The following is a 19439-nucleotide window of genomic DNA, read 5'->3' as shown; positions in this document are numbered from 1 at the left end:
ATACTTTTATTATTTTTTATCACGAAGCATCGGGTGAGATTAAAATACTAACGGGATATTTTTGAGACGAAATTATAGGCCGTTAGCTTATCATCCAGGTACAGAACTAAAAACGAGAGGTGTGAAGATATCCGAAAAATCGGGCCAGATTCAGTTCGGAAAGATACATGCCATTGCCATATATGTTATTTATTTGTATCAAGAGACTAACACTGAAACATGGCCATGCCATATAAGTTATTTGCACCAAGAGACAAAGAGTAAGACATGACCTTGCCATATAAGTTATTTGAATTAAGAGACAAACACTGAGACATGGCCTTGCCATATAAGTTATTTGCATCAAAAGACAAACACTGAGTCATAACCTTGCCATATAAGTTATTTGCATCAAGAGACAAATACTGAGTCATGGCCTTGCCATATAAGTTATTTGCATCAAAAGACAAACACCGAGTCATGGCCTTGCCATATAAGTTATTTGCATCAAGAGGCAAACACTGAGACATGGCCTTGCCATACAAGTTATTTGCATCTAGATACAAACATCGAGACATGGCCTTGCCATATAAGTTATTTGCATCTAGATACAAACATCGAGACATGGCCTTGCCATATAAGTTGTTTGCATCAAGAGACAAACACTCGGGGGAAAAACGGTCTTGTATATGGATACAGACAGCTTTGTGTTAGTAAAAAAATCAGGAAAAAATTGGGGTTGTACAGTGATATAGACAGATTTGTGTTGGTAAAAAATCGGGGTTGTAGAGTGATACATACAGCTATTTGTGTTAGTAAAAAATCGGTGTTGTAGAGTGATACAGACAGCTTTGTGCTAGTAAACAAATCGGGGTTGTACAGTGATACAGACAGCTTTGTGTTTAGTAAACAAATCGGGGTTGTACAGTGATACAGACAGCTTTGTGCTAGTAAAAACATTCGGGGTTGTACAGTGATACAGACAGCTTTTTGTGTTAGTAAAAAATTGGGGTTGTACAGTGATACAGACAGCTTTGTGTTTAGTAATCAAATCGGTGTTGTACAGTGATACAGACAGCTTTGTGTTGGTAAAACTCGGGGTTGCACAGTGATACAGACAGCTTTTTGTCTTAGTAAAAAATCGGGGTCGTACAGTACAGACAGCTTTGTGTTAGTTAAAAAAATCGGTGTTGTACAGTGATACAGATAGCTTTGTGATAGTAAAAACTCGGGGTTGCACAGTGATACAGACAGCTTTTTGTCTTAGTAAAAAATCGGGGTTGTACAGTGATACAGCCAGCTTTGTGTTAGTTAAAAAAATCGGGGTTGTACAGTGATACAGACAGCTTTGTGTTTAGTAATCAAATCGGTGTTGTACAGTGATACAGACAGCTTTGTGTTGGTAAAAACTCGGGGTTGCACAGTGATACAGACAGCTTTTTGTCTTAGTAAAAAATCGGGGTCGTACAGTGATACAGACAGCTTTGTGTTAGTTTAAAAAATCGGTGTTGTACAGTGATACAGATAGCTTTGTGTTAGTAAAAACTCGGGGTTGCACAGTGATACAGACAGCTTTTTGTCTTAGTAAAAAATCGGGGTTGTACAGTGATACAGACAGCTTTGTGTTGGTGAAGAAATCGGGGTTGTAGAGTGATACAGACAGCTTTGTGTTAGTAAAAAAATCGGTGTTGTACATTGATACAGACAGCTTTGTGTTTAGTAATCAAATCGGTGTTGTACAGTGATACAGACAGCTTTGTGTTGGTGAAGAAATCGGGGTTGTAGAGTGATACAGACAGCTTTGTGTTAGTAAAAAAATCGGTGTTGTACATTGATACAGACAGCTTTGTGTTTAGTAATCAAATCGGTGTTGTACAGTGATACAGACAGCTTTTTGTCTTAGTAAAAAATCGGGGTTGTACAGGGATACAGACAGCTTTGTGTTAGTAAAAAAATCGGTGTTGTACATTAATACAGACAGCTTTGTGTTGGTAAAAAAAATCGGTGTTGTACAGTGATACAGACAGCTTTGTGTTAGGAAAAAATCGGGAAAAAATTTGAAAAAATCGGATCCATCAAAACCGGATCCAGCCCCCGATCCGGTGCCGGTTCTAGCTCGGATCCGGCGCATCCGGTAGTCCGATATCCGGATCCGACCATCACTAGTAACTCACCATAGTCGGGTACCATCATAGCCATAGGCCTAAAAAGAGATTTCAGGTTATCAGGTAACTCCGTACGACCAGCATAGCCAGGATTCATGGTGATAAAGGCTGCACAAGTTTTGACCAGTTTGATTTCTCGTCCTTCAAACATAAATCTGAAACAAGCAAATTATAATATAGCTTTCTAATTATTCATTGAGATGTTGACATCCAAATACTATTGCTTATTTTTACCATTGACTTTATGAGTGCCGGTTATTATTTTTTACTGGTTATTATTTATTAGTGCTATGGTAGATTTACATAAGGTAATATCATAAAACTGTCACCTGTCATGAATATGGTTTCATGTTCACTGATGCTTAGCTTGCTGAAGTATACCAAATCTTTCTCCCCTATTTTAGGTTAAATATTATGCTGTATACTTTACGCTTACCGGAGGATATTTAGCAGTTAACCAATAAATTGTTATTAGTGTGAAAGTTTTAAGGTTGACAAAATAACAACTTTTTTCCATCCCAGTTTTAAGAACTTGAATAGGTATCACTAACACCATATTTATAAAACTATTCTTTTTTCATGATGGGTTAGCCTCTCAAGTCAAGTCAAGTCAAAATTATTTATTCCATCAAATAAAAACAATATTACAATACATTGTAGTAAGTAAAAGGAATTATTCCCCCGAATAGACTATTGATCCGTGATCGGGGGAAGAGTTAACAATATCATCAGTCCATGGGTATTGTACAATTGTTCGAGTCACTGCACTTTTTTATTTTAAACACATAAACTAAATAAATCTAAGCTCTAAACTAAATAACTGTATTTTAAATGCTAACAAAATTTTAATTCTAAAATGAGGTGAATTACTTTTTAACATTAAACACAACGTCGCACTACCCTGTACAAGATTCAGCCCATTGTATTTATTCCAACACAATGGGCTGAATCCCATACAGAAACAATATGGATTACAATGTTTTACAAGTAAAATATAAAAAAAAATATATAAATATAAAAAATGTGATCGATGACTGAATCATGACAATATCAGACGTTTGGAATATAGACCGACTGGATCAAGATAATGCAAATATAAAAGGTTTAATTTACCTGTTGCGTCAATTGATCCTTAAGTTATGAAACAACTACGGCCGTTTCGTGCGAGCACATCCTCAGGCTCGCTTAGCAGCACAAAACGGCCATAGTTGTTTCATAACTTAAGGATCAATTGACGCAACAGGTAAATAAAACCTTTTATTTAAAACTATTTTCACACGTGGTCACTAGTATCGCGGTCAGGTCAATCGACAACGCGACGACAGACACACAGTAAGATGTCTTTCTTTCTCCGTTTTAGAAGATGTCTTAACAAGATGAGAAGACCCCTGAAGATGCCACCCTAGCTGGCAAAATAAACAGGGCATAAACATCTTACCTGACTCGACAACTCAAGCAACAAAAACAAAGTTAAATTGATAAATTAGTTAGTTAAAACTCACCGGGAAAGTTTTGAAGCCTTTGCATTCCTAATTGTTATCAGCTGTTGAGCTATCACAGATAACACTTCAATATCAATGCGGTTGAACTCGTCAAAACAACACCAAGCACCAGACTGGGCCAATCCGGAGAAAAATCTACCCATCATCTGTAAATCAGGAATTGAATCATTGGCTTGCAGAATAGTACTACAGTAGACTCCCTCTTATCCGGACTCCTCGGGACCGAGGCCAGTCCAGATAACCAAAAACTAGTTAAAACGGACTGTTTACTGTGATATTCGACTTAAATTTAGGAGAGCATTGTATTTAAACACTGGTCTCAAATCTTTCCCACGAGAACAGTTGTTTCAGTACTGCCCACTTCTTGCCGATCTAGTCCGGTTAAATCAATGTGCTGATAAAAATTGTCTGGTTAAAGAGATGTCATTTCCGCCGAGTGTAGTCCGGTTAAAAGGTGTCCGGATAAGAGGGAGTCTACTGTAATTACTTTGTGTTGGGCTATGCTGCTACACAATTTGCTTTGGACGGATTGGAGAAGTTTTGTCCTGCCATTGTCAGAGGGACATAGTTACATGATATACTCTTTATGCAGTTAGTAATGCTGAGTTAGTTAGCATTGTACATTACAGCCCAGAAATAATCTTGGTTTTTTGTGCTGTTGAAGCTTATATCACTCGTCCAGTTAATTAATATATTTTTTAGCATGTTATTTTCTTTAAGTACTACTACTTAAAGAAAAGAAAATAAATGGTTGAGCAGTCAGTTCTCTCTCTATGATCTAAACATTTCTCGATTAAACCAAAGGAAAATTTACAATGATTGATTATATTTAAAACAATCTTCAACCAAGGACCTGAAGAAAACTCCCAACAGCCTGGCTAAAAAGTCCCAGACTCAACTTCTTGTGAAATTAATCACAGAAAATTAATTTTCAGTATGTGAAATCAACTTTAAATTATCATTTCTCAATGCATTTTACTTCCTGTGTTCTCATTCAAAATTTTAATCATTGGCATAACGACATCACTGATATTTTGGTACCCAGTTTGGTGAAATTAGATGTTAAACATGATTTAACTGTGAGCTACATGATTACTATTACCAAATAATACAAACCGTTTAAAAAGCGCAATGCCTTTGTAAAGAATTTAGTCTGGAAATATTTGAATTTTCGATAGTCACTGCGGCGGCCACTAGGTGGACTGTTGCAAGCGCACAGCTAAGTCAGCTGCCTGAGTGAGACAGAGCAAGACAAAGAATTGGCGGCTGTGCAAGCGATCGTATCGGCAGCAGCGCAGCAAAGCTCATATTGGCGGCTAAATTCCAGTCTGACTATTCTCCATAAGCATTTCGCTTCTTAAAGAGTTTGTATTCATTGCTATAACTAAGTGCAGAATATACCTTGTAGTCCAGGCCTTCAGAACAGTTGAACACTATACACTGAACTGCTAAAGACTTAGCCAAATCCTTTGTTGACTCTGTTTTCCCAGTGCCAGCAGGGCCGGCAGGCGCACCTCCTGAAATGTAGGTGTTAGACAGTGTAGACAGTCATGATACCCTATTCTATAAATTATTGGAGATAGCATGATTCTTCAATTAAAGCATGGATGTAAGCTAGTTCGAATTTGAGACCAAAACAGTCTCTGAGACCATACAAAATATGGGAATGAATGAGTGAAAATGCATTCAATGTGGATATTTTTTTCATAACAAGGTTCCCTTAACTAACAATAATCACTAAGACATACCCAGGTCAAGTTGTAGAGCGCCCATGAGACACAAGAAGCACTTGTCAGTCAGTGGAGTGATGACCAATCTCTCCGCAGCTCCTAGATACTCATACCCGTACACATAGCTGGCATTGGACATACGAGCTACACAGTTGTCAATCTCCTTCTCCCAGTAGTACCTCAGCTGCTTCAACCACTCAAAACTTGCACTGACAATAGAACAATGATGAGCTAGTTAGGTCCCTCTTAACAGTCACCATGAACATTATTTGATTTTGATAAAAAATTGGATTCATCATGTGAACCTATACATTTATTCTAGCAAGCTGGGAACCAGCATGATTTGTTTATAGGAACAGGGTTTTATGAATTATATATTGGGCTTTCCTGTTTTTGATCCTCTAAACGTCAAATTTCTCAATTTCTTTCCAAGCCATTTTGTAGAGCTTAATTAATCAAATAATATAGTACATTGACGTGTTTCGAATGCTTGATGGTTACGGAGAAAATCTTTTGTAACTAACTGCACATTAAAAAAATGATAATAAATTAACTACTGTAGCTTGTTTATTCATATTTTTTGTTCAAATTTGGCGTGCTTCATTGTAGGTGTTAGACTCCGGATTGCCAAATAATATTAAAAAAGGTTCAAATACCTGCTATTAAGCAATCCAACATTGTTGTAAACGTAAACACAACTAGTTTCGGTGCCTGTGTGGCACCATCATCAGGCTGTACAAGGACGGTTTTCTTTCTTCATACGAAGAGCGTGATAATGTTAACACGAAACAAAAATAATAAATAAACATTTAAACACGACACAAACACGAATACGAAACATTTATGGTAACTGATCAGCTAAGAAAACAGACGACGCTAGCCCGGCGGAGTTCAAGTCCAGACTGCCATAGCCTGATGTTGTACAGCCTGATGATGGTGCCACACAGGCACCGAAACTAGTTTTGTTTACAACAATGTTGGATTGCTTAATAGCAGGTATTTGAACCTCTTTTGGCGTGCTTATTTGTTTTATACTAAATTACTAAACTATTAACAATTCACTAAAATAAATTTCCTTAACTTTACTGTAACAGCAAATCTAAGTACTTGTCAAAACTAATGTTACTTAGATAGGGAAGAAGGTAAAAGAAAATATTTAGTAAAAATCCAATCAGGCAAATGGAAATTAGCTTAGTCTGCAGATTTGCTGTGGTGGGGGTATTTTGTTCTCAAACTGGCATGGGATGAAGTAACTTCTTTACTGTAGGTAGGTAGTCTATCTGAAGTCAAAGCTAAGTATAACTATATAACATCAAAATAAACAAAGTTACCTGGAAGTGACATTTTTCTCAATGAGTCCTGTTACAATATCTCTAGAATGGACGTCCAGTGTGATGATACTTTTCAACATCAGTCGGGTCAGTTTAGCAAGGTCTCCACGCACCATAACTGCCAGGTCATTCAAGTCCTGCAAAAAAAAAAACGTTTGCATCAATGCAGAACAATCTGCACAATTCTGTTCAAAGCTTAACCCGTGCCTCACAATTTAGCAAAGTATATGCCCTAGCTTCTGTAAAAAATTTAAAAGCCTAGAGTGGACCCTTAAGTATAAAATAAAACAGCAAATACGCTTATGATACTCCTCGGTAAAGTAGCTATATGTCTGCAAAACAGTTTAATTGATCTAGTGCTTTTAGTGGGATGAAACGACATATAATATAACAAACAGTAAAACAAATACTTAAAACAAATACTTACAGAGAAGCACTCAACTTCGAGAGATTTCAAATCACCAGGGTGTCTAGATTCTAAAGCCTTGTGCACATTTTTGCACCACATGGTCTGAGCCACAGTACATGTTATCTACAAATGGAAAAACAAAAACAACCAAAATTAGGTAAAAGTAAACACAAATTATCATTGACATTGTTTGAAGACCTCCTTGAAGGCCATGATAAAAATATTGTATGCACACACAAATTTTATTTTTCTTCACAAGTATTGTTTTTTTTTTAATGTGTTTATGTTTTTACTCAATTTTAAACACTGTTGATCAAATTATTTAATTGCATTTCATTGTTGGACCATGAGTACGGGACCATGATATCCTAACTTTGGCTAGTATTTAATAACTTATCATGGCCTAATATTGGACTAGAACGTCACTTTGTACATTTTGAATATATTTATAAAAGCTCTAAAACTCAATAAAGCGGTAATAACATAAACAGTAATCAAAATTATATTCAGACTAAAACATAAAACACATTTAACTGTAAGATTAAAAATGTTGCTATACAATATATTATTTACTAAACTAAACATCGCTTAGCCCTCACTCACTTGACACGGATGGTACAGAACCCATTCAGTGCGAGGTCGTTTGTTGTAATCTACGAGCGCTTCTCTCATTTCCCTCCGCAAACACAAAAACATCGCCTCCTCCACTTTACCAAGCCAGTCCTCGACATTTCCTCGAGCTCTGAGTCCCTTAAAATAAGGTACAAAAATGAGTAAATAATTCTCATATCCAAACTAAGAATTGGAATGTTTAAACAAGTGAGTAATGTTTTAAATAAACATTTTTGAATTTTTAGAGACTATGAAAGTCTTTTTGTGTTGTTGATTAACAAGTCGAGCAAAACTGCTACCAGATCATATGGGTTTGGACAACTTTTCCTAAGAGTTGTTGACAAAACTTTACTATGCCTCCGGTAAAAAACACCCCTGAGTAAAAAAAAAAACAACAAAAACTAGATTTCACACTCCACTGCCCAGTTATTGGTGTGTTGGTATTATTGTGTTTGTTGCATGTGAATAAACAATCTGCTTCCGTATGGTCTACAGAGCAGGCTACGATCTGGCTACAATCCTAGAGGCATGGAAATGTGGGATGAAAGAGGTAGCTAAAGCATTGTGTGTATGACTTCAGGACCATTTGTCTTGCCAACAACAGTCCTAAAACTTTCTAGAAACACCTGGTGAATTTCAACTCATTTAGATTCTTTACCTTGCCCAAAGAAACAACTTCGTTCTCAGGAGATATCATGGCCACAATGTCAGTGGTAAGAACAGTTTCTAGCTCTACATTTTCGTCTCCCTCCACAGCCCCTTCTGGCAGCACCTGCTTCGTACCAAACTGCAGCTTCGAGATAGCATCAAAACACTTACGCAGATGAGGCTGCACTGCATGTGGGTTGCGGGTCTGTAGGAACAGAGGAAAAGTCAATTAGTTTGACTACTACTTTGACTGAAGTGCTTGATATTGTTACAGCAAATTCCAAATCTATTCAGGGGAGTATAATTGAATATTGTAATACGACAGTGTGTCTCTCTAACACTGTTTAGATGATGGTTTGGATCAGCTAAGATTAAAAGCTTGGCAGTAGTGAAGTATTGTTGCATGTAATATTAATATACCTGGGGAATCTCGTAAGGTGCCCTTTGTCCAGTATTGACTCCACACAAACTGTTGGTTCTACAATGATGAAGTGAACATTTTCCCACAAAACCAACCCCAATGAACAATGTTAAAATGTGTCAAATGCTTTCTGAATATAGGATGTAACATATCCAGTGGTTCAATAGTTCAAACTTCACTGTTGTCAAATGGAAACATTTGTTATATCATACATAATTACAAAGCTCCTTTTAATACATACATGCATACATCAACATTATATCAATTAAATCAATTAATTATTTAAGATGGGGACGCCACTATGTATGTATTTTAACCCTAATATTAGTGTAGGATGAGTGATGCGAAATTAAATCCTACAGCAATCCTGCTCTCGACAAAGCACAAGATTTAGTTTTCACCATAAAACTGTTCTTTTTAGAGATTAGATCATAAAAAAACAATTTTTGGCAGAGAAAAAATATTTGTTGACATGTTTGGCTTACCCTCAGATTGATTCTGTTAAGTTGTGAAAAACTCAGTATGTGTAAACCTTATTTGTCTATATATCTAGAAGACTCCAGTGAAAACTACAATGATCGTAGGATAAGACTAGAATTATATTTTTACCTGAGCCAAAATTTCAAGAAGTTCCTCATTAGACAAGAAATAGAACCTTGGAAAAGCGACTCTCTTGGTTTCCAAATATGCCTCCAAACATTTCAAAATTTGATCCAGCAAATTATTGTTGTTCTGAAATGTTTCTAACAAGCCAGGATGAGTGCAAGCTGTTAAAGCAAGTGGATTCTGAAAAATACATTATTTACAATTATGTAATATTTATCAAGTTGAATTACAACGATAATGATTGACGATTGTACAGAATGAACTATTCTGTTTATCATAAGGGATGGTTATAAAAATATTTATTCCCTTCGTTAATCCAAGTTTGACAACTCTGGAAAGCTTAAAGTAACATTTTTACTGTTTACATAAGCTTCAGACTATGTATCCCTAAGTATTAAGAAATTGTGAATAACACTGTTCTAATGAACAGACTACACGTTTTCACTGTACCTTGGCTGTACGCCTCATAATCTCCTTCCAAGACTTGTCGACTTGTAAGAACATCTTTGACTCTATTGGTAACTGCCTCTGAATATCAGGTGCTGAGAATATCGATTCCAAGTACAACCAGTTGGTCTGGCATTCTGACCACGCATCCTGAAGCAATGAATAAGTACAATGTTACTGTAGGAGTTTATCCCTTAACTTGCACATGTCAATAATGTTAGTAGGTAAAATTCGCTAACCTTATGGTTATGCAAATGAAAATACAGTTATGCAGAAATTTTCCTAGAATTTTGAAAACTGATTTACTATTTGAGACAAAAAATAGCATTTTATTCATTAGTATTCTGTGTAATTCTTGCACCTTGTTTTGGATGCTGAAAATCAACATCGGTGCCAGGACCAAAAGCTTTAGGAACCTGCCACCTTAGTCCGAATGAGCAAAGTTCTACTGAAGGTTTCAATCATCAAGAAGTTTTAACAAAATAATATGCCAAACAAAGTAAAAATTTAAAAAAAGTAAAAAAATAGGATCAACAAAATAATAGTGATAACTATCTTACCAAGGTCTTGGCGAACAGGTCAAGCTGCTTGATCCAGTCGTCCACCCTAGGCTTGATGGGGCCCACATGACGAGAGCTGGCGATGGTGTTTATGTTGATGTTACTCTCGTCCAGCGTCGTCTGCACCTCCTCTGTACTGCCCAGGATGTACACATCCTTCGCCTCCTTGTGAGGCAGCACTACCAACTCCAAGGCTCTCCACGCCTCCTCCACCTGATAACAGACTCTAGTTTATCCCTTGAATTAAAAAGTTTTACCCTCACTTCTCAAAATTAAATAAATATTTTTTTGTCTCTTTACGAAATATTGGAGATCTACCGCCGTTGAGGTGAAATTGTAGGTGTCTCTTGCGATCACGGGGAAATTGTGTACGTCTCCTTCGGTCAAAGTGAAATCGTGTACATGCTCCAAGGTTACAATGACATCATCACCTCCCGCGGTTGCAAAAAATCGTTAACATATTTATATTAATTTTTAAGCCCCTGAGCTGTAGATAATAATTATTGTAGAAATAAATTACTTAGGTCAATAGCTCAATACTGGATGGTTAATTTCAGTCATTATTATAGGTCAAAACATGTTCTGACTGAAATTCACCATCCAGTATTGAGCTATTGATGTAAGTAATTTTTTTTTACAACCATTAACATAGTCGCAATGACGGTGAAATCGTGAATTTTTCTATCATGCAATCTTCGCAAAAATCATAGTTGTTATGTTTTGTTACAAAAATAATTATTACATTTCTTTAAAATCATATCTTGAAATGTTGGCAAGAACAACTTTACACAAGATTGTTTAAACCAGTTCTTAAATAGAAAACCCAACAATAACACAATTTTCAATAATATGATCCTCCTAATTTTGCAATTGTTATTTAATTAATTTCCTACATTGTTAAGCCAAATTGTTTGTTGGAATGTGTAAACTTAAACAAATACTAACTTACTTTACTCTATTACTATTTTCAAATGATTAAAGCTATTACACAATTGAAAACAATAATTATTGACCTTGAATAAAAGTGCCTCCAGACTAGCTTCTGAGCTGGCCTGACCGGATATATCTTGCAGCTCGTTGGGAACCGCAAACACACCTAGCTTCTCCAGCATCTCCAGAGTTATGGTGACTTCAGGTGAGAACTTAGTATTGAGCACGTGTTCAATCGCCATCCAGTGTCTTGCTTTCAAGCATGGGTTCCTCAATGTAGTGATCACTTGCAGCTGAAATGTTTTGGGAATATATTTACTACTATTTATTTTGAAAACACAAATCACAATACAATACAAACAATTTTCATTACTTTAGAATTCATTTGTGACACCTCACTTATATCGGTATTCATAGCCCATACACCTTAAGTGTTCAGCTATTTTTTTATGTTCTCAATAGAATTACCACTTTTTTTAATTAGTTAGAACTGTATACCCTTATTTTTGTGGTTTAACAATGTTGTTAATTAGTTTTGCAAAAGGTTAATCACGATAAAAATCAACCAAACCTACTATTTTTCAAAATTAATATCAAACGTTGAATAACTGGTTGGCTGAGTGGATATAGTGCTACGCTTAACCTTAAAGTTGCCAGAACGATCATGAGGAAAGGAAGTTTTTTTATGTTTAACAAGGACCCAGTTGTCCTTGATCATTGGGCAAGATTAATGGTTCTGCTGAATAAGCTGATCTTGGTCAGTAGCAAAGCTGTCATCTCATCCTTCACTTCACTCATCTTCCCCTTAAAATACACACCCTGATGAGATCCAGATCTACAAATTTAATTTTAATCAGACCAAAATTACTCGAGTTATCGTGTTCACAAACAATACATGAAAATTTAAATGAACAGTGTTTCTGGCCTCTGTGAACACCAAAATTAAATCGTAAATTGTCACCGGGTCTTTCCGTGACTACAGTAATAGCTTCTTCCCTATAACCCTATAAGAAAATTAGTTATAATTGAATTTATGACTTTTAATTTCACTAACTGGTAATGCTTAAATAATTCATCTACCATCCCACACCTCTTCAAACAGCTGTTCCTCAAATCAAACCAACCTTGTCTTTCATCCGCTCCACTTTCTCTCTCAGTTTGGGAACGATGAAATTCTCCGGAAGGCCTTTTTCAAACTGCACCACATACTTGATGAATCTCGCCGTCGTCTGGCCCAGGTCCTCGGGTGACAGTGTTGAGAAGTCGTTGTGGAACCAGTCGTCCGAGTATCTCTCCCAAGCCTCTACACTCTCCCACAACAACTGTCGTAACTTGACATCCGCCACTACCTCGTCTAGGATGTCAAACCTGGTCACCTCCACCTGGTTAACACATATTGTTTAGTTCTCTTTTGAAAATCCATTACCACATGAAGTATTGTGTAACATGAATTATAGACCATGTCAATTAGGATGGTGTGTCAATGTGTCAGAGAAATAATGCATAGACTGCCAACAACACTGAAAGTCAAATTGGAATTCATTGTTGACATGACTATACAAAATAACAAAAGCAACATGGTGGGGAAAGTTTTTTATATGCATGCGAATCACGCTCTTGCCACACTAAATCACACAATCCATACCAAGTAGTGTGTTACATGATAGATAAAACATAATCCCTTAGTAGACTTGTCTGCCTTATGGATCAGCTGAAGACATTTTATAGTTGGTTCTACCCGGTGCCACTAGGATCGTGTTTTGTTTACAATTTGTTTCTTGTTTTTTCAGTTATTTAAAACCTCGTTTAACCAAATAAAACGATCTAGTCATAAAAAATCACTTGTCCCCTAGCTATATAACTAAACAACAAAGAACAAATCATTGAATTAACCCTAAAATAATGTAAACAATTTTTTTCAACACTAGGACTCAGTGTTACTGTTACTGTTAGGACTCAGTGTCATTATGAACTAGACACAAAAAATGAGTTTGAAATTTTACAATGAGGAGTACTTGTGTTGCTTAGTCTATGGTTACATCTTTTCACTCAAAGTTATAAAACCTAGACCTAGAACCATTCCTAGCAAATTTGGTTGGTAGTTACCACGTTCCCCACTAGCCGTCACATTTCTCTAATTGAATGGTCTCTTGCCACCTGGTGGAGAATGTGTTGATACAAACCCAAAGAAGTAATGTTGTACTGTTTCTATTGTAAATAATAACTATACACAGCATACAAAAGTTATTCTTCAGCCGATTTTGTTCAGGGGGCAGAACCTGTTAACGAGTTAAAAAGCACACAGTTTTTACTTCATGAAAATGATATACATAATACATGTAAATAAGTATTTACTTGGCGAACAACAATACCTTGAATTTCTTCTGGTTCTCTTTGAAGTTTGCAGCTTTTTTCAGACACTCTGACAGCTGTTCAAAAAGTTGGCCCAAAGTTGTTTGCGCAAGCTCTGGATTTGTCTCAATGTCTACAAGCCAGCTTTGCTGAAAATTGTACGATAACTTAAGATAGGTATACGTTGTTAAGGTCAATAATGAATTAATAATCCATGTATACGAATCAAGAATTTTATACATGATTCATAAAATATAAATTGATCCAAAGAAACAGTTTTTGACCTTTGAGGAAATTTACTAAAAATCTAAATTAACTACCAAAATTGAACTAGTCCACAAAGAAGTAGGTTATACTTCTCATCTACGGCTATACAAAATCTTTTACTAACTGACTAGTCTATGGACATTAAGGTTGCCATTCCTAAAAATACTTCTTGTGCGCCTTACACACTAATCCTTCCGCTTGCTGATAACACACTTCATCAAAGGATAATTTTACAAGTATACACTATTGTATAAAGCCATTGAAACGGTGCTTTATACTTTTTACTTTATACTTTCTTATGAAATGGCGACCATACAAAGTAGGTATTTTAAGAGGCGGCAGGAGTCAAGTTCTAAATCGTAAATCTGCTACTCCTGCAATTGTATGTTCCGCAACCCGCACGGCTAGCGTCTGACCTTGAGCAGTACATTGTACAGTAGCTGTGCTGACAAACGGGCAGTGGCAGTGCCTACCTTTCGAAATGGTCTATACTGACTGAGGGTCGAATGAACCTGTCGTCTTTTTACACAAACATACTTATACTCAACCTACGATGCTACACTTATTTTGTTATGTAAACATCAAAAATATATATGGTATTTTACTTGAAAAGCTGTTGATTATTACTATTATTATTACTATATTATTTTGGTGAATCAAAACTGATCTAAATTTAAACATTTATGTTCATGCTAATTTACTTCATAGCATCAAATTAAATGCTGATCAATGTTATTTTTAATTCCCAACACTGTATACTGTATATAACAGGAAAAGTAGAAAACAGTTTTTTTATTCTCCTGAAAAGTTTGATATTTCGTGGTTATAAGGTTTGTAAATTAAGGTATAGACTATAGTGGAGAAAACATTAAAACGTTTACTTTGAAATAGTAATTTTAAACATTTACAACAATTCGATTTACAACAATTGATACAGAACAATAATACAATACTGAACAATAAACAAGTACAATAATTCCAGCTTTTTCATAGTTTTACAACAACCATTTTCATAGTTTTACAAGTTTACTCTGTTTTTTCTGCCTTCTTTTCTTTAGATTTTGTCTGAGCCTCTACTATATACGAAGGATTCCTTATGGGCATAGACCGGGAATGCCGAGGGTCGATGATTTCGGGCAGAATGCAATTCATGTAGAATTTTTTTAGTTTTGGCAACATTTCTTCCTGCCAAAACTGTTCATCCCGTTCTATTGTTTCAGTTTTTATTCCCTGTGGTGTCCATAGGCAAAATACGCACATTCTTCTCTTCGTGACTTGAAGTTGGCCTTGAACTTGATAATAAAAGTGGTGTTTTTTCTTTATATCACCAATTTTCCCATCCTTAGTGACTGCCCAAAAGGTACATTTCCGCTTTCTGATAGCCTCGTCAGGTGTCATATCTTTAGCAGAAGATGGACATTTAATTTCAACAGTTCCATCTTCATTCAGAAGGCCATCGGGACTTGCACCGAGATAGGGGTTGTCGCGGTCTATGAAAAGGCCGCATTTACTTATCTTTTGACCTAACACGTTTTCGAGTTCTTGTCGAGCCACTTCTTCATTTTTCCTACCATAGGCCATGGCCTCACAATCAAAAACGGTGTACAAGATTTGTTTTACGATTTTTTCACAACCCGTTGTTGCTCTCATATTGCAAACACGCCCGAAGTTCGAAGCTGTCAAAAGATTTCGGCGAATCTCTAGCCACTCATTTGAATCGCTTTGTTCCACCGTTTCTCTTTCAATTCTTTTGAATTCTGCTTCAGACTTTTGTAAGGTTGCTAAAAAATCACTTTTTTCTTTTTCCATAGTATTTTCATCAATATCGGGCCGTTGTGCTTCAATACCGTAGTCTTTTCCATCATCAATTTTTTCCCGATCAAATAGTGTTTTCCTGCACCTTTTTCTTTGTCTTTGGCTGTCCACCTTCTTCTTCCTCTTCATTGCCACACTTTTTGCGAATATCCCTGGACTAGCACCGTACATTTGTTTGTGCAGCTTGTAGTGTGCTAGTCCAGAGTTGTGTTGAATGACAGCAGCTGTACATCTAGTCTGATATGAACCACTAGCAGCAAAGTTTATTCTTTTGCCGCCAATAAATTTGGCAACAATTGAATTGAAATGTTCTACATAGTTGCTAGTGACGTCAGCAAGTAAGCTGCGGCTGTTGCGGCTAACATCTCTGAACACATCAGTGATCAATGGGTAAAGGCCCACTGTGACAAGATCAGGTACTAAATTGTCATCTGGCCGGGCAGTAGTGGGGTCCAGCTCGCAAAAATACCCCCTCTCAGCACATTTTTTGTGTTCGCCGAACACGTGACTTGGTATATTCAATATATCCATTCTGAGATTTTCGATTGCTTTACTTGATTCCTCTTCATTGATTGCATCATTCCTTTCCTTTTTACGGTGCTCAGTGGCTTTAGTTACTGCCATTCTGCAGCGTAACAAGTTGTCACCAATTTTCTTTCTGAGCCAAACGGAAGGTTTGCAGGTTTTAGAGGCTGCAATCGTTTTGAGTCTAGTGCACATATTTCTCAAAAGATGGTTCTTGCATTCTATCTTCTGAACAGTGCAGTTTTTGTAGGGCCGAGAATCAATTATTTTCTTATATACGCTGGAGTCCCCATCGGCAATAAGTCTTGCATACCGTACATTGTACATTTCCTCACTCTTTTTGAACCCCTCGCATACTAGAGATGACTCCATACTGGTTGAGCTTTGCTTCATGCTCCAGTTTTTATAGCATGTGTGTTCTTTTGCTGGCTCCCCTCTTGTATCAGCTCGAGCACAAGTTGTGCAGTACTTGTTTTTTACGCCAATAAAGAGTACTTTCCGCGTCCGAAATCCAACAATGGCAGCCTGAAAAAAATCCTTTGATTTATTTAGGTATATATGTATGTACAGGGTGTTTTTTTTTTACTTGCATCTTTATTTATGTAAAAACTGCAATAGATAGAAATATGCAGTTTGCGGGAATCATCTATTTACGTAGGGGGTCCAATTGTTTTGAATTCAACGTTACATTAACATTCCCCCCCTTTCCTCTCTGCCACCAACTTTTTTTTAAATAGCAAGGTACTCCTTGTGGCATATCAAATGAAAGTGCATGAAAAAAGAAAATTTTTAATGAAAAAAAATTGAAAATCGGTTAATGAATTTGTGAGATAATCCCATATTCCCATAATCCGTATTTCTATCTATTGCGGTTTTTACATAAATAAAGATGCAAGTTAAAAAAAACACCCTGTATGTACTATGTATGTATATACTCATTCTGGTATGTATGTGTGTATGTTTGTATGTATGTACGTACGCTTAGGTGTAGTTTGAGACTATTCCAGGGCTACAGATATACAAGGGCTGGCTCACTCCTTTGATGTTAGCGGGCGCCGCCTGATCCTACTTCCCATCCCCCGCCCCTCATAGTGACGTAGCGCTGTTTAGACAGCGAACACAGAATGTTTGCATCGGCGGGAGGCGCGACGGTAGCCTAGCACGACAGTGCATATGTCGCTCCTTGCTCGTCATCTACCATAGATATGCGTTGTTATTACAATATTGATGGCATCTACGCGCATATCAATAATTGTATTTATAATCATGTAGTTTTATTGAGTGACACTGTACAGTATTGTATGTAGAAAATTGCCGCATGAACCAAAAATGTTTCATAAGATATACAAATTGTTTGAAATACTTCAGTTTTGTTAGGTTTTTAGCATTGTTTTTAAGTGTTAATTCGATGTTTTAAGTAAAAATTTAATTTATTAAAATTTAATTAATTAAATTCAAATTAATTTTTTTACTTTATTAAAATTTATAAAAAAAAAATGTGTTAATGTAATTATTATTGTTTAAAGAGTAAGTGAATGCAGGATCACACTCACCACTCCAGATAAGGAAGAATAGTTGGTGCGATATGATCGTTTGCACCAGGCACCATCAGCGACAACTGTAATTAGCGGTACGCCGTCCTTGTCAACCTCGTTGTTTTCCCTCGCTAGCTGAGCCTCCTCCGCCGCTGCCGCTTCCATCTCTGCCGCCGCAGTCGCAGTCCAACCCTCTGATAACTGTTCTTCAGTTTTTTTGAAAGTCTTGTTGCTCATTGCAGGGATGTCGAGAGTGCTGAGGAATTCCTCGAGTTGAGCGTGGCCACCTCCTGTTACGATAGTACCACAAACACCAGCTTTGTTCACGTCCATTTCTTTTTCATTAATTTTCTCAGACCAAATAGTCTGTTTGAATTTACACATGGTACATTCAACGACAAACCCATTCCTTAGTCCCTGTCTAACTTCAGACAATACAACCATATTCGAAAAATTACAACCTATTGGGCTATGATTGTCCAACATTTTTATCTGGTCGATAAAATCAGCTATGTTAACAATTCTTCTTCCACTTAATTTGAATTCTTTCTTGTTAGGCGTCTTACTAGGGTTTGCAGATTGTTCTTCCGCTCCATGAGTTTCTATAGCTTGTTGTTCTGCCAAAGCAGTATTCCTCTTCCTGGAAATATACAATTTTTGTCAGATAATTTTCCGACCCAATAATCACATGATATTAGGCTTTAATTGGGTGGTAATTTTTTTAATTGGGTGAGAAATAAAAATAATCCAAAATATGATATATTATGAGTGTGTTTGTTGGCGGTCGCCTCACCCCGCACATACACCCGCCAGTCAAGGTCGCTGCTGCCCTTTCAGCTGCCAAGCCACACTGATCTCCTGGCGTTTTCCCGCCTACATTTACCTCAATCGGATTTTTACCGTCAAAGTAATAATGAATTATTTTACAAAAAAATTAATATTTCTTGTACCTCCTGTAATTTGGGCGTGTTTTGCAGTCGTGTGGATTTTATAAAGATAAGGCAAACCCTCACGAATATTAATTTATACAATTATTTTCTTATACAATTTTTGTTGATTCTTGAGTCAAGTTCTTAATCCTCATTCTGGTATAAAAATAACTAATAGTTTATTATTTTACGATTCATCAGAATCAAGTTAGTTTAAATTTACTTACTTTCTTCTGTTTATTGCTGCTTCCAAACTAGCAGGAAGTCTTCTTTTCTTCTTCTTCGAAGGATAAAACTTCAAGTGACCCATTTGATAGGTTGCTGAAAATTTCCTAGCGGACTTTGGGTAAATGAACTGCAGACCGTCACCAATATTTCAGCTTAGCCACTATATATATCTACTAACTACTGTAGGCTATTAGCACTAGGCACTGTAGATAAGCACTAGTTAAAAAAGAACCAATAATCGCATGCGAAATGCGAAGTGTTGCAAAACGGAATGTAAACTAATATTTGCTACTGGGACTGGACGACTCTACTGTTTTATTAAAAAATGCAGTATCAGAATGGTGAGTGTGCCGCATAATATTCTGTATTTAGCAATTCGAAGGTGGTGCTATCCGGCGGGAAAACGCTAAACTACCACCGCACCCCGTGAGACCCGCAACACACGTTG

The 19439-nt window shown here is 36.6% G+C and overlaps 2 protein-coding genes across 2 annotated transcripts in view; both read right to left on the bottom strand.

Moving 5' to 3' along the window:
• The window catches only part of LOC128993928 (dynein axonemal heavy chain 6-like), a 58616-nt gene extending 46125 nt beyond the window's left edge, over positions 1 to 12491 (bottom strand). Inside the window, exons 1-13 of the mRNA XM_054418051.1 lie at positions 12465 to 12491; positions 11424 to 11633; positions 10411 to 10623; positions 9854 to 10000; positions 9407 to 9583; positions 8387 to 8581; positions 7720 to 7866; positions 7135 to 7239; positions 6708 to 6844; positions 5395 to 5585; positions 5048 to 5163; positions 3647 to 3792; positions 2154 to 2299 (exon numbers count right to left, since the gene is read on the bottom strand). Coding sequence (XP_054274026.1) covers positions 2154 to 2299; positions 3647 to 3792; positions 5048 to 5163; positions 5395 to 5585; positions 6708 to 6844; positions 7135 to 7239; positions 7720 to 7866; positions 8387 to 8581; positions 9407 to 9583; positions 9854 to 10000; positions 10411 to 10623; positions 11424 to 11633; positions 12465 to 12476 — 1942 coding nt within the window. The 5' untranslated portion in view covers positions 12477 to 12491. The remainder of the gene's footprint in view (positions 1 to 2153; positions 2300 to 3646; positions 3793 to 5047; positions 5164 to 5394; positions 5586 to 6707; positions 6845 to 7134; positions 7240 to 7719; positions 7867 to 8386; positions 8582 to 9406; positions 9584 to 9853; positions 10001 to 10410; positions 10624 to 11423; positions 11634 to 12464) is intronic.
• A 2-nt stretch (positions 12492 to 12493) lies between these two features.
• Positions 12494 to 19090, bottom strand: LOC128995494 (uncharacterized). Its single transcript, XM_054420512.1, has 7 exons — positions 18991 to 19090; positions 17853 to 18474; positions 14990 to 16824; positions 14376 to 14478; positions 13713 to 13841; positions 12550 to 12722; positions 12494 to 12515 (listed from the first exon to the last, which is right to left on the bottom strand). Exons 1-7 carry the CDS (start codon positions 19071 to 19073, stop codon positions 12494 to 12496), a joined length of 2967 nt encoding a protein of 988 aa, XP_054276487.1. The 5' UTR covers positions 19074 to 19090.
• Positions 19091 to 19439: the final 349 nt, after the last annotated feature.

Source organism: Macrosteles quadrilineatus, unplaced genomic scaffold (genome assembly GCF_028750875.1).
Source record: "Macrosteles quadrilineatus isolate MER2022 unplaced genomic scaffold, UCM_ALF_1.0 Scaffold_5__1_contigs__length_97177068, whole genome shotgun sequence".
NCBI lineage: Eukaryota > Metazoa > Arthropoda > Insecta > Hemiptera > Cicadellidae > Macrosteles > Macrosteles quadrilineatus.
Note: the sequence above shows the minus strand (reverse complement) of the source record. Positions and strands in the feature narration are given on the sequence as shown.

Excerpts from the sequence above, each read along its gene's own strand:
- LOC128995494 (XM_054420512.1), bottom strand. The coding sequence starts at position 19,073 with ATGGGTCACTTGAAGTTTTATCCTTCGAAGAAGAAGAAAAGAAGACTT. Across the intron at positions 16,825-17,852 it reads ATTCTTCCTTATCTGGAGTG|GCTGCCATTGTTGGATTTCG; the intron begins GTGAGTGTGATC and ends GATTTTTTTCAG. Across the intron at positions 14,479-14,989 it reads AAGAAGGCAGAAAAAACAGA|ACGACAGGTTCATTCGACCC; the intron begins GTAAACTTGTAA and ends TTGTGTAAAAAG.